The sequence below is a fragment of the Stomoxys calcitrans genome, chromosome 1, assembly GCF_963082655.1.
Source record: "Stomoxys calcitrans chromosome 1, idStoCalc2.1, whole genome shotgun sequence".
NCBI classification, from domain to species: domain Eukaryota; kingdom Metazoa; phylum Arthropoda; class Insecta; order Diptera; family Muscidae; genus Stomoxys; species Stomoxys calcitrans.
In genome coordinates, this window is record NC_081552.1 from 172,300,779 (window position 1) to 172,315,939 (window position 15,161).

At 40.8% G+C, this 15,161-nt stretch overlaps 1 protein-coding gene across 9 annotated transcripts in view; it reads right to left on the reverse strand.

Moving 5' to 3' along the window:
- Positions 1–15,161, reverse strand: part of LOC106082518 (large proline-rich protein bag6-A) — a 37,426-nt gene that overhangs the window by 17,499 nt on the left and 4,766 nt on the right. For 8 of the 9 annotated variants that reach the window (XR_001220517.2, XM_013245072.2, XM_013245071.2 and 5 more), the window contains 4 exons: positions 7,013–7,141; positions 6,301–6,948; positions 5,746–6,232; positions 5,537–5,620 (listed from right to left, as the gene is read on the reverse strand). Coding sequence is in view for 8 of the 9 variants with exons in the window: in XM_013245072.2 (XP_013100526.1) it covers positions 5,537–5,620; positions 5,746–6,232; positions 6,301–6,948; positions 7,013–7,141 (1,348 nt within the window). In the remaining variant the exon portion in view is untranslated. The remainder of the gene's footprint in view (positions 1–5,536; positions 5,621–5,745; positions 6,233–6,300; positions 6,949–7,012; positions 7,142–15,161) is intronic. The other variant, XM_059360887.1, reaches the window with a different exon arrangement.

Here is a 15,161-nt window from a genome sequence, read left to right on the forward strand (position 1 = left end):
GGGAGTGGTAGCACAAGGGCTTAATGAACGCATAAGATCGAGGCGCTTGGAACGCTATTCTACGTTCGGCTAGTGGTACAAATGTTCTGTTATAGCCAATTAAAGTAAAGTAAGCTCAAGGGCCATGGCTGCCGGCATAAACCCTTGCCTGGTGTCAGTATGCGCATTTTTCAGACAACGGGAAGTCTCAATATTCCAAATTGGGATGTCAAGGCTACAAATTAACATGCTATGAGCTGTAGGCCCGACAGACGGGAGCATAGAGATCACTATGCGCATTTTCAGACAAGGGGAAGTCTCAATATTCCAAATTGGGATGTCAAGGCTACAAATTAACATGCTATGAGCTGTAGGCCCATCAATACTGATGATTAGACTAGCCACCTAAGAAACGTTTACAATTGGCGTGCATGTGATCAAATCCCACCTGTTGTCTGGCAATGTCTTTTCAGTAATCAATAAAAATCCTTCATTTCTTGTGATATTCATTCCCTTGGTCAAATTAGCTCGACCCTTTTCTATATATCTAATTTTTTCAGCATCAAAGTAGTTTCCGCCAGGGCTCACCGGCTTGGTACACCTTACGATGACAAGTATGTGGCTACAACAATAACAACAACTTTGCTTTGGCAAAAGTAAATTCGTCCAGAACAAACAAATGGCTAAAGAAACACTGGCATAGCTCCTAGTTGATAAAATAATCCAAGTCAAATATGAAAGTGGGTCTGATTGTTTTCTCCAGGAGAACATTGTCTTCAATAAAAGTACGGATGTGCTCTGTGCTTCACCACACTTTCACTTTTCGAAAATTTTTCACTTTCCCGCTGCCGAAATTTGCAGTCTGTGACAGCGGGGAAAAGCAATATTTCGAATTCCCATTCGAAAAATGAAAACATGATTTTTTGAAAAGCCATATGGATTGCAGCAGTATGAGTGGGTTTATTTTTTCAAAAAATTAAAATGAAATAATAAGTTGAAAATGCCCCTTGCATTTTTTTATTAACTGTGCAAATACTAAGTAAAAGAATATTTTCACAGAATCAAGACGACGTCAACTGCGGGATGCATCTAACCCAATGGGTATTCTCCAGAGTCATTGTAAGCGTTTATTTTAATTTTAATGTAATTTAATTAAATAAAATTTTAAAATTTCTATAAAATACTAGCATACGCCCGGTCGCTTCGCTGCCCCCGATGGTACAACCAATATAAAGGTGTAACTGTATCGCAATTTTAAGAGCTTTAGTCTAATCCGTAAAGCAAGTAACATTTTGAAAAATTTTGTGAGTAAATGTACAAATTTAAAATAAACTTCTAGTCGATATATAATGTCGAGGTATAACTGTATCAAAATTTTCTGAGCACTAACTCAATCCGCAAAGAAAGTGCCAGAAAGAATTTACGAAATAACTTTCTAGTCGCCTATTCTGTATCCTACATTTTCAGGCTCTAGCTCAATCCGTAAGTACGCAAAAGTAGTTCTTATGTACTTTTCCCATTTTCCGAACGACTTTTTCTAACCCATTGTGTCACTGTAGACTAAGATAAATCTGTACTATTTTATACTATCTATTACCTACCCAACCGAAAGCCTCCTCCAAAAAACCCATGGTACGACCAAGAGTGTCGAGATGCTACTGAAGCCAAGAATGCGGCATATAGAGCATACTATGCGGCATACTATGTCCCATACACAAGAATGGAGACAAGACGGAATGTGCCAACTACAGAGGAATAAGTCTCCTCCCCATCGCATACAAGATGCTCTCGAGCGTACTGTGTGAAAGATTTAAACCTAAAGGCAATGAGATAATTGGGCCCTATCAATTCACACTGCGCCAAAGAAGGACAAATCAACACCTACCACCTCTTTGTTGACTACAAAGCCGCCTTCGATACTCCTTTACGTTCAAAGGTATTTCAAGCCATGTCTGAGTTTGGTATCCCTGCAAAATTAATAAGACTCTGCAGGATGACACTTGCTGATACGCGTTCCTCAGTAAGAATAGGAAAGAATCTCTCCGAACCATTTAATACCAAACGAGGTTTCAGACAAGGAGACACCCTCTCGTGTGATCTCTTTAATATCCTGTTGGAGAAGATTATACGAAATGCAGAAGTGAATAGATATGGCACACTAATCACAAGAGAGCACATGCTACTTGCCTATGCCGACGATATCGATATCATAGGTCGGTCACCGGAAGTAGTAACTGCAGCCTTTGAAAGAATCGAAAGAGAGTCAGTGAAAATGGGTCTGGCAGTAAATGGAGATAAGACGAAATGGATGGTTTCCACTCCCAAAAAGCCTTGTACAATCGAGCAGATAAAGAACATGGAGAAAGTTGGGAACCACAACTTTGAGATAGTCAGTAACTTTATCTACCTCGGCACCGCAGTAACCGAAACGAATGACACCAGTTTTGAGATAAAGCGAAGAATAATACTGGCAAACAGATGCTACTTTGGACTAAGTAAGCAGTTTAGAAACAAGGCCACCTCTCGACAGACGAAGACTACACTTTACAAGACACTGATACTACCCGTGCTGTTATATGGTTCTGAAGCATGGGTTCTTGTGAAAGCAGATGAGGCAGTGCTTGGAGTATTTGAGAGAAAGATTCTTCGTAAAATATATGGACCAGTTTGCGTTAACGGAGAATATAGGCGACGTATGAACCACGAGCTGTATGAGCTGTATGACGACGATAGCATAGTTACACGCATCAAAATACAACGGCTGCGTTGGCTAGGTCATGTTGTCAGAATGGATGAAGAAGCTCCGGCAAAGAAGTCTTTTGAAGGCAAACACGGTGGTACACGCAAACCGGGAAGACCAAAAGCCCGATGGAAAGATCAAGTTGTGGGAGACACCTCGAAACTTGGTGTCACAGATTTAAGAATGAGCGCAGAAGATCGAGGCGCTTGAAACGCTATTCTACGTTCGGCTTTTTGTACGTTACAGTACCTATATGGATAAATTTCAAAAAATGTTCTTGTCGCACAATATATACCCACAAGATGTATCTGTTTTCCAATTTTGAGACGTCAATCCGTAAAATAGTAGCATTTTGTACGTTTCAGTACCAACATTTACAAATTTCAAAAACTTCTTGTCGGCTAATATATACTGCTATGATGTAACTGAATTGCAGCTTTGACAGATTTAACTCAATCGGCTAAAAAGGTGCCGTTTTGTACGTTTTAATACTTAAATATACGAATTTAAAAAAAAATCGATTCATTCTGTCAAGTTGTACCTGTATCCAAATTTTGATCGCTTTAGCTCAATACACAAAGAAAGTAACATTATGTACGTTGTAGTACCAAAATGTACGAATTTCAAAAAATCTTGAACTCAACCGCTAAATACTGCCGGGATGTAACTGTATCCCAATTTTGAGAGCTGTAGCTCAGTACATATAGATAGTACGGTTTTGTATGATTTAGTACCTAGATGTACAAATTCCATAAAAATATCTTCTGGTCTCCCCATTCATACTGTCATGGTGTAGCTGTGGTACCAAAATGTAAGCAATAAAAATATCTTCTAGTTGCTCAATATATACTCTCAAAGAGTACTTGTAAACCAAATTTCAGACCTCTTGGTCAGTCTGTGAAGAAAGTACCATTTTGTACGTTTTAGTACCTAAATGCACGAATTTCAGAAAAATCTTCTGGTCGCTCGATTATTTTGTCAAAGTGTAACTGTACCCTAATTTTGAGAGCTAAAACTCAATCCGTAAAGAAATTACAGTTTTGAATGTTTTACTACCCAAAATGTACGAATAAAAAAAATCTTCTAGTCACCCAATATATACTGCCAAGATGTACATGTATCCCAAATTTCAGAGCTGTAGCTCAGTCTGTAAAGAAAGTACCTGTATTCCAAATTTCAGAGCTGTACTTCGATTCGCAAAGAAGGTACCATTTTGCACGTTTTAGTACCTAAATGTATAAACTTCAAAAAAAATCTTCTAGTCACCCGGTACATACTGCCAGGGTGTACATGTATCCCAAATTTCAGAGCTGTAGCTCAGTCTGTAAAGAAAGTACTATTTTGTACGATTTAATACGAAAATGTACGAATTTCAAAAAAAATCTTCTATTCGCACGGTACATACTGCAAGATGTACATGTATCCCATGTACAGTCTGTAAAGAAAGTACCATTCTGTATGTTTTAGTACCAAAATGTACGAATATCAAAATAAAACTTCTAGTCGCCCGATACATACTGCCAAGATGTATCGGTACAACTTATTTGGTTCGTATTTGGTACAACTTATCGTATTTTTGCCAAGACTACAACAATTGTTACCAATTTATTTAATTTTACCCGTCTGCATTCACTGGAAACATCAATAAGCTATTTCGTACTTTTTGGTACCAAAATGTATGATTTGTGAAAAAATCATTTAGTCACCCACCATATAATTCCTAGTTACACCTACATGTTAAATTTCAGAGCTCTAGCTCAATCCGTAAATATAGCACTAAATGGTACCAAATGTGGTACTATATGTTCGTTTTCTTCCGCTTTTAGTACTATTTTTCATATTTTTTTCTATTTTTCCCCTTTATTTCGCAACAACAACTATTTAAGCCCAATTTCGAAGTTCTAGCTCTAACCGTTCGCCTAGTGCAAAGTCCACCTATTTCGTACATTTTTAGTACTTTTTAGTACCTAAATGTACAAATTCCAAGTGTACTTATGTACCAAAATTTATAGCTCTAGCACAATTAACAAAGAAAGTACTAAATTTAGTACCAATTGCGGCACTTATTGTGCTATTTCTCCCACTGCAGGTACAATTTAGCCCTTTCCGTTCGCGCTGGGCAAACATTCATCATTTCGTACTATTTGGTACTTTTTAGTACATAAATGTACGAATATCACAAAATCCCGTCTTATCACGCCACAATCGTGCCAAATTTCATTTTCTAGCTTTAGCCGTTAATCAGTCAATCAGTATATACAGAAAAAGATGGAATCTTTCTCAGATTCCAGCAACACCATGGTTTCGAACTCAGTGCATAACCGATGTTTGAAACCCACACCTAAACACTAAACTAACATCAACATACAAATGTTGACGAAATTTGTGATGTTTTGTTAAAATGTATGTAATTGGACATAAAATTGATGTTATAGTAAAAATATGGCTGAGACAAATAGTAAACATACCAAGAATTGATAATTAAGCATTTATTTGTGTTTACATGTGTTTTTCATCGTAAATTAAAGCAATTTTGTTGGCATTCCCTGTCATTTAGGGGAGAAAAAGGCCACGGAACAACTCAAAATGAAAAGTTTTCGTTTTGCTAGCTAAAGTGAGTTTTGGGAACAAAACCGACAAATTACAGTAAAACGTAATTTTCGTTATATAAGAAAGTTTTACAGAAATTATTAGAGAAAAGGAACCAAATTATTTCATTATTCACGCAGCACAAGCATTAGTTCTTAAAGCAGTTAGTAAAAAGAAGACTCTTGAAGAGACAACCAAAGAACAGGCAATAAATTAACTCTGACATACGTTCCAGATAGTAGGCTCGTGTGGGTTGTAGGACAATTTCAAGGGTACCACCACCACCACCAGCGCCACCGCTTTGAGAAGGGGCTTATATTTTGATGTTGATGGAAATTTCCATGAAAAACATTAAAATTATATGTAGTGCAATAAGATTGAATCAGTGCCAAGGAACAGTACTTTTATCAAAAGGGGCATATGCACATATTTCTTACCTCTTCCAGCGGCATTGTTGTTTGCTGCATTGTTGTCATTTGATGGACCACTCCCAAAGCTAAAAGTGGGTGGCCAAGGGACAGGATCATCAATGGGGTCGTCGACAGCTGAGTTATTGGCATCGTTGTTAGAAGTGGCCGAAATGTTTGAAGTTGAAGCAGATCTATTTGTTGCATTATTAGCACTAGACGTCGAGGCCGATGTAGCTGTTGCATTAGTCTGCGTAGCCGTTGCTGGCGTTGCATTACGCGATGGCTGCTGTTGTTGACGCAAAGCACCTGGTAACATAGCTGGTGTAATAAAATTGTTGGAACTCACATAACCGCTTTGTTCAACCAATATTGGGCGACAAGTTAAATATCTTGGGGCCGCTTGGGAAACATCTAACATCAAATCAGAAATTGCATGCTGAGCATGAGACAAGTAATGGAAAGCTTCAGAAACGCGATCATATAAACGCTGAGCATTTTCACGACCTGTTATGTCCTGTTATGCAACAAAAAAATATTTTATAAAGACAAAATTACCATCCCTGGCATTCTAAATCAACATACACTTTCTTCGAAATTTTGTTCTCCTTGCAACAACTCGTAGTACTGGTCTATAAATGGATTGAGACGTGTCTGCACATTACGCATTTGCTCAATAACGGTGGCAAGCACTCGGGTTCCTGTGCGGCGTCTCGACGCATCACCACTACCATCCTCGGTTCCCGAAGCTGCGCTATTCTCGTCATTAGCAGCACTGGGGCCAGCTGCTGTAGGCGATGTGCCCGTAGCTGAATTATTATCAGTGCTGTGCTCATTTGTTGGTGTATCATCATCGTCGTCATCATCAAGTACGTCCTCAATAACCACTGATGCAGCGGATGTAGGTGGTACATTATTACCAGTTGTCACTGCGTTGGCAGTTACTTCATCTGTTGTCTCAGTACCATTAGCTGCAGCAGCTTGTGCTGAGGCTGCCAATGCGGATGCAGCACTGTTAGCTTCACCTTCACTAGAGCTATAAACTGTTGGCAACTGTACTAGAGTTACGTTGGTATTGCCACTACGACGCAATGCAGCTTGCACAGCACCCTGTACCATTTCGACAATCTGCTGACTTTGTGGTATATCGGATGTTATACCAACTTCAACAACAGTTGATTCCATTGTCCAACGACCACGTGCCAAAATGTCCAAAGGTTGATTATTTAAACCCTGTTTAAACATGAGAAGAATGTTGTTGTCAAATGCCATCATCAGTTCCAGTATGTTTACTTACCCTTGTAGGATCTTCCAAATAGGCTGCAATATTGTTGGCACATTCAAGCATGTGGCGAGCCACGGTAATACGATTCATGCAAAAAGACGAAGAAGCTGCCAAAGGATTAACTGGAGTTTGGCCATTAGCCTAAAAAAAGAAAAGGATAATAAGAATTAGCAATAGATCCTTTACTTTTTCGGTCACATTTCGGCTACTCGAACTAACAATTTGAGTAACATTTTGTTGTATGAATAAATCTGCACTATTGGCAGAGGCCACCGTTGAACAGAGATTAGCGGGTCCGCCTAAAGCGCTGAACGCATTGGTTCGAACCCTGGCGAGAAATTTTTAGCGGTGGTTATCCCCTCCTAATGCTGGCGACATTTTTGAGAAACTATGGCATTTGAAAAAATGGTATGGCAGCCATGTAAAAACTTCTCGCACTGCGGCACGCCGTTCGGACTCGGTTATAAAAAGGAATCGCACAGTACTCATTGAAATGTGAGAAGGTTGCCCTTGTTCCTTAATGGAATTTTCATTGGCAATTTTTTTTTATTTGTTGTTTTATTCAGTTTATGAGTCACATGCCACAGACTAAGTTGTCTAAATTTGATTGCAAATTGCCACTAAATCCGAAGAGCATAACGAACAATTTTGAGTGACACATCTACCGATTTTCTTGGGCCATACTGTTAAGCCGTAAGAAGGTTAAAGCTCAGCAGATGCGGGATTTTTTCTTAACCACACTATGTGCGCAGCTATATCTGCATTTGAACTGGCTGTTGTTCGTGTCAATAGGCTTTGTATCTATGCCATTCCCCAGAAATAATTTTCATTTTTAATGTCGAATACCGCAGTATGTACCTGGGAAAGAAGGACTTCATATTTGCTTATTTCATAGTAAGTTTCAACGGGTGCTACCAACACGTAGTCGAGCATTATAATACTGAAATATATCCTCCGATATATCTTAGGGCCTCCGTAAAATAAGGTTAGAGTGTCAGCCTAAAATGTGAACGACAGAGGTCAAATCCCGGCAAAAAATTAAAAAAATAATAAATGACGGTCAATACTCGGACGTAAATAGAAAGCGCCCTCATCATTGTTCTAAAATTAAAATGAAAATCACTCATTTGCACTAGGTTAAGTGTGGTGGAAAAGAGCTTGCGGTAACATACGAAACCGAGGGCTTGAACACCTTGCCTCCGCTGTATTCAATACTTCACAAGGGACTACGTTTTTAACATCTGTGCATATGTGGCCTGAACAAGGACAAGGATTTACTCAACGAGACCGCTGTACCGACCACAATATAAAACTAGCCAGATACGATCGAATCGATATCTAACATTGTCCTGAACTTGTTAACAATCTCCAAACCTTGTTGTTGATTTTGTTGTAACAGTGTGTTTTGTTCTATCTTTCGTTTGCTTGGTTTTGTTGAATATCCAGATCCAGAAACTCTGAGACTAAGATGGGTGCGTTCAGAGGTATCTGGGTACGAGTCGAGTGGGTCTAGCTGTGCAGTGAAATAGGTGACGTATGTCCCGCAAAAATAGTCTAAAGGCGTTAAATCGCAAGATCTAGGCGGGCAATTAACCGGTCCCGAACGTGAACAAAATATTCACCGAACTCGCCTCTCAATAAGTCCATTGTTACGCATGCTGGGTGGCATGTGTCACCGTCTTGTTGAAACAAAATGTCATGTAAGTCAAGCTCTTGCATTTTGGGCACAAAAGTTGGATATCATCTCACGATAACGCTCACCATTCACATTTACGTTACGATTCCCATCATCTTGTTGTTGTTGTTGTTGTTGTAGCAGTTTATTGTGTACTATCTTTCGTCTGCTTGATTCTGTTGAGTGTCAAGAGTGAAGAAGTATGCTCCAGTGATGCCACCAGCTCATAAACCGCACCAAAGTGCGACTATTTCTCCATGTATTGCTAGCTCTTGCAATGCTTCTGGCTGATCTTCACTCCAAAATCGACAATTCTACTTATACGTACCTATTGAGCCAAAAATAAGCTTCGTCGCTGAACACAATTTGAACGCGATAAACTTTCTTAACAGAGCACGGATTTTGATAATAAAATTCAATAATTAGCAAGCGTTGTTCGATTCATGATTAAATTATAGACCAAACTGAAGATCTTTGACAGTGAAACAAAACAAGAAACGTGCGTGAGCTGTTTTAACTAGTGTTGCGCGTACGTCGCCTTAATTGGACGGCTCCGTCTCGAAAGACTTCGGATTGAACAAGTTTACCGATGGCAGCTACTTCACGGCAAAATCGTCTTCTCTTTCATTCCACCTTATTCGCTATGGCCCGGAACTCTATCTTATAACCCAAGATCGTCCGTGACCTAACCGTCCCGATTTTGTTAAAGCCCAGATGGTATAGCTGGCAAAGTATCGATATTCGCAACATTCGATATTTCTAATAATAAATATCGATACTATCGTTAACTTCCGATCACCTACATTGAAAATGAAAATGAGAACTTTAAATCGAAGATCGGTTTATATAGAAGCAATATCAAAGCATAGACCGATTGAGACCAAATTTATTAAAGTCAGTTGGAAATCAGAGAAAATTTCATTCTACAGAATTGGATGAAATTGCGCCCTCTATAGGCTCATGCAGTAAAATACGCTAGATTTAATAAGGAAAAAATATAAGGTTATAGGCCGATTCGAAAGTTTAGCTCAATCGGATGAAAACTGCGCCCTCTATAGGCGTAATGCACCTTCTTAAAGGATTCATTAATTGTGAGAAGATCGAAAAAAATCTAATAAAAACTGTGGCTTCAATCAACCCAGCCCATGTATTAGGACGGTCCTCGTGGCAATCGACCTATCAAAGGCATTCGATACGGTTAGCCATGCCAAACTATTTGAGGACATCGCCAATACGTCACTCCAGCAATGCCTGTAACGCTGGGTCGCGAACTATCTGTGTTGTCGCCAGTCGTTTGTGGAATGTAGGGATAAGAAATCGAAACACCGCAAAGTGAAACAGAGAGTTCCCCAAGGAGGGGTGATATCTCCGGCACTTTTTTATGGAACTCTGGTATTGTCATCTCGTAGTTAATGTTTCACGTATGGATTAAATTCAGAGTAGGGAGTGGGTGTCGGAGTTTTCATTATTGTTGTTGTTGTAGCAGTGTGTTGTTTTCTATCTTTCGTCTGCTTTATTCTGTTGAGTGTCCAGATCCAGGAACTCTGCAACTAAGATGGGGTGCATCCAGAGGGATCTGGGTCTAAGACGAGTGGGTCTGGCTGGGCGGTTAAACATGTGACGGCATCAATCCTTGCTCTGTAGGAATTGAGGCGGCTGCATCTGCGGGATGGTAATTGACCCAGAACTAATCTGGTTTGTCGGGGGTGGTCAATTTCTTTAGGTGCAATGGGAGGCGGTTGTTCTCTAAGGACCACATTCACCCGGTAGCTATTCACCGCATCTGCTACCGTGTCTGCATGAATGTTGTTTAGGCCCGCTTGATATGCCTTTTGAACTAGAGGTTCTCTCTTGTATCGCTGGACATCACGTTCTAGATCATGTAAATCTACCTTAAAGCTTCTGGGCGTTGAATACCTATCCACAAGATGATTTTGATAGTCTCTGCGATAACAGCCCAGAAGGAATTGCTTAAACAGCATGTAGCTGTCTTTGCACGGGTAGGATCTTTGTTTTCTGATGGAAGTGTTCCACATGAAAACTGAGGAAACAGCCCGTTGCAATTCGAAGGGCGGCATTCTGACAGATCTGTATATTATTCCACTGCGTGTCGCAAAGCTGACGGGACCACACTGGCGCTGCATAAATTACCACAGACCGGCCAATTGCTTTGTTCGTTGTCTTTGCCAGCATGCCAAGTGCTACCCGGCAAGTGGAATGGGAACTCCCTGTTTCACTCTACGATGCTTCGACTTCTTATTCCTAATTTCCACAAATGACTGGCGACCATACAGATAATTCGCGACTTAGCGTTTCAGACCTGGCTGGAGGGACGTGTTGGCGATGTCCTTCGATAAGTCCAGTGACATGAGGACCGTCCTATCAAGTGGCCTGGGCTGATTGAAACCACGGCAAATGTATGCAGTGATGGCATGCAAAGTAGTTGTGTTATGCAGTCTTTAAAATTCATGCTGATGCTCAGCAAATGGAAATTCGCTAACAAGGCTCGGGAGGAGTAGTTCCTTAAGCGTCTGTGATACTGGTGAGACAAGGGAGATCGGTACGAGTCCCCCTTACTCGGGTCCTTTCCAGGATTCAGTAGCAAGATCACTCTACCCATATTCTAGGTATCGGGTACTATAACAGTGTTCAAAGCGGTTGGCTTCAGCATCAGTGTAGAGATTCTAACGGGGTCAAACGCCTTGGATGACATTCGTAACTTCGTGCACGGTAAATTGTCATGGATGTCCTTCGCCTCAGAGACCACGGATACGACGAATGACTCTCTTACGTCGACAAAAATGACTGAGGTCCTGTCGCACCGTCTAACGGGTTTCGAGAGTAACTTAACAGCAGACCAAAGCTTGCCTAAACCGGTAACTAGGTTACATTGCTCCAAGTGTTCCAGCCACAAATTCCGCTTATGTTCGTTCGTTGACTTCCCTGTTAATTTCCAGATTCAACTCGCTGATTCTGGCGTAAGTGTGGTGCGTGCAACAAATCCCATCACGCTCGTCTGCGAATACCACTGCCTGCGCCGGGAAATTGGGCCGCACTTGGGATATTCGACCGGCTGGTATAAAACGAGCGACTGCTGCGTTAATGATGTCTCAAAGTTTCCTCTCGGCAACTAGCACATTTGAAGGGGGTGTCAGTTCACTGAAGCGGCGATTGGTGTACTCTCTAAAGCCGACCCCATCAGCATTCATCTGATTGATAAACGTGCGGCTCTCGGAGGTTATGAAGTTGGGTGTTCGTTTAATGGTGATAATTGTGGGGAGTTGATCTGATCCAAAAGAAATTAGGAAATATGTCACTCAGGAGATCAGGGGATGCAATGAAAATATCTGGCGAGCTGCTGCATCTCCTCGTAAACCTATGGGGCATCCTTATTTAACGTTCAAAACGTGGATCTTTCAATTTGCTTTGCCAGAGCTATGTCCTGGTGGTCGTTACCTAGGAGAGTATGCTATGAAACGTGATGTACAGTAAAGTCTCCTAGAACCAGGCGATTGTGGCCAGAGAGTAGCCCACTTATGTCAGGCTTGTAAGCTTGGCCATTAACTGTGTCACAACTACCAACCGGCGGTAAGTACACGGACTCGGCATTACCGGACTTGACTGCTATCCCCACGCAAGATGGGTCTATACTGCACGGAATGGGGTTTCACGAAGGCCAATCCCCTACCTCCATTCCTTAAGCGATCCCTACTTAGCGCATTGTATCAGTGACAACTGTGCAAGCAGCAGGTATTGGCCAGCTTTAGACTCCTGGATCGCTGCAACCAACTCATGTTCTCCGGCTCATAAAATCTACTATCTCGTTGATCTTGCCTCTCAGACCAGTTCAATTCAATTGCAAAAAAAGATACACTTCCCGCACTGGCCTGGCAACATTGGGGCTGGGTATATTGCCGCACGGGAGAGGTCGGGGGGGTCACATAGCCCGAAGAAGAGGACTCTCGTGACCCACTGATGTCTATGTTAGCATAGCACCTTGCAACATATTCAGTGTGACTATACTCCCGTTGTTACGGAAGGCCAGAGCAAGATCGGAAATCTACCCACTCCATGCACCGGTTACACCGATCGATGATGGCGGCGGTTCTGGCAAACCGAACAGAATCAGGGTCCTGGGTTATTTTCAATTCCGGCACGGACCAGAAGCGTGTGGAGAAGGCACTCCGAGATGTGCCTCTCCCTCGACCGAAAAAGGTCGAACATGTACACTGAGGCCGACGTGGATTCCATTGGGTCAATCCGGTGCGTACAACCGGCTGTCATGGGCTTAAATTTTACACAATGACGTCCATTATGGTCTCCAACACCCAAAGCAGAATCGGTCCATAACCTGATGTATCTCCAATAGCGTAGCAATTTCTATCCATTATTCTTTGATTGCCTATAAAAAGATACCGGGCAAAGAACTTTACAAATGCAATCCATGGTGAAGGGTATCTAAGATTCGGTCCGGCCGTACATAGCACGCTTTTAATTGGTCATTTATTCTTTCTTTATACATACACAGATATGGTTCGTGGAACGATTTTTTAGGTTTTCGACTGTCAAAAAGTTGTAAACGCCGAAAACTTCATAAATTTGTATAAAACGTATAAAAAGTAGTTAAACGTCATAAACCTCAACATCATATCATTCTGTTAGATTTGTTGTTGTTGCTATTTTAATATATCAAAATTTTAATTATGCTAAAAGTTTTTGCTTTGAATTTTTTTAGTGTCAGTGTCAGTGCCATTAGCATTTGGATTGTAGCATTTGGTTTGTAGAAAACGTCAGTGTTTTCTACAAGCCATCTCTCTACATACATACAATTTTTGGGAAAGTTGGGGATAATCATTTCCCAGCATTGGTTTTATTCTGAATTGCTTAAATATTGCAACCCATCTCAAACTAATTCAAGTTTTCTTAAAAAACGGCATTTGGTTGTATAACTCTTTGAATAAAAGAAATTGCAAGTTCTACCAAAATAATATGAAATTTGTCACAGTTGATTGGTTTGTTATGAATAAAACACATTGTTTATGGTAATTGGGCATAAAGGTGTGCAATCTTTTGTATCCTAGCAACAACTACCAAACACATGTTTATGCATTTAAAACTAATCGAAATAGTATAGAAATAAAAAAAAAACAATATTGATTGGTACTTCAAAGGCTATTAAATCCTTTCTATTTCTGAGAAGATTGAGCAGGAGCCATGAGCCATGAACCATAGGCTGCAGTCAAATATGCCCACTTCGAATGTAATTTACGTTGAAACTCGAAAACACTATCGAATCTTGGTCACAACCTATCAAATATGCCCACAACCTATCAAATATGTGCACAACATTAACTTGTTCAAAAAGTATCGCGAATTAATTATTTCTTTAGTAATTTTTTATTCGTGTATATCTGTTTTGTCCCCTTCAAAGTAATCACCGCCAGATAAATTGCACTTATGCAAGCCTTTTTTTTTAATCCAAAAAACACTTAAGTCATTTTTTGACGTTGTTCGGCTCTTTCTTCGATTCAGTTTTTATCCTCAATCGTAGAGTAGTGTCCATCGGGTCAATCCGGAACGTACAACCGGCTGCCATGGGATTGGTGAAAAACGTGGCTAGGGGAGGCAGTAATAATTTCTTGTTTTTGACCAAAGATTTGCGAACAAGCAACTATGAATGACCAGACGCATTATCATGCTGCAAAAATCAATTTTGGTTCTTCCAAATATTCAGGCGTTTCTGGCGGATGTCTAAGGTAATGTAAGGTTAGGTTAAAATGAGGGTTTGGATATTAATCAACCCCATGTCACTATGGATATGGACCTAAGCCAGTAATCGGCTTGGTGTGCGATCTAAAAACTAAAAAGTAACCTCGGAAAAGAAAGTTTTAAGTTAGTAATTCCGTGCTATTTACTAAATCCTTATGAGATTTCCATAGACATAGGAAATGCTCCAACATCTCATCATCTTCCCCATGTGCCTTACATATGCTATCACTGCCGCACCGATCTTGCATATGTGAGCTCGTAGTCCTATATCCTGTTATGATACCAAAAGCTATACTGATCTCTTTCTTACTTCCTTTCAGTAATAGCCTTGTCTTCTCAGGGTCTGGATCTCCCCATAGGATTTTCGCCGTCCTACCGACCCTTTCGTTGTTCCACAGGGTTACATACGCATTCGTCGCCCACGCCCTTAACTCGGATTGCGTATACCCGAAAGGCTTCGGGTTAACCAAGTTTATTGACGGCAGTTCTCTGGCCTTCACTGCCAAATCATCTGCCCTTTCATACCCCCTTACTCCGTTATGGCCCGGCATCTAAATGTCCTTCTAACATTCCAAAAATTTTCATACTCGATGTCCTCGCGTTAACACCATACCTGCTCACGCTTTCCGGGATCGCCCTGTTCTCCGCCTGTAGGACCATATTACGGTCAGGCAGTCTAAAACAGTTCTCAGTTCATGGGTTCTCAATGTAGACCAC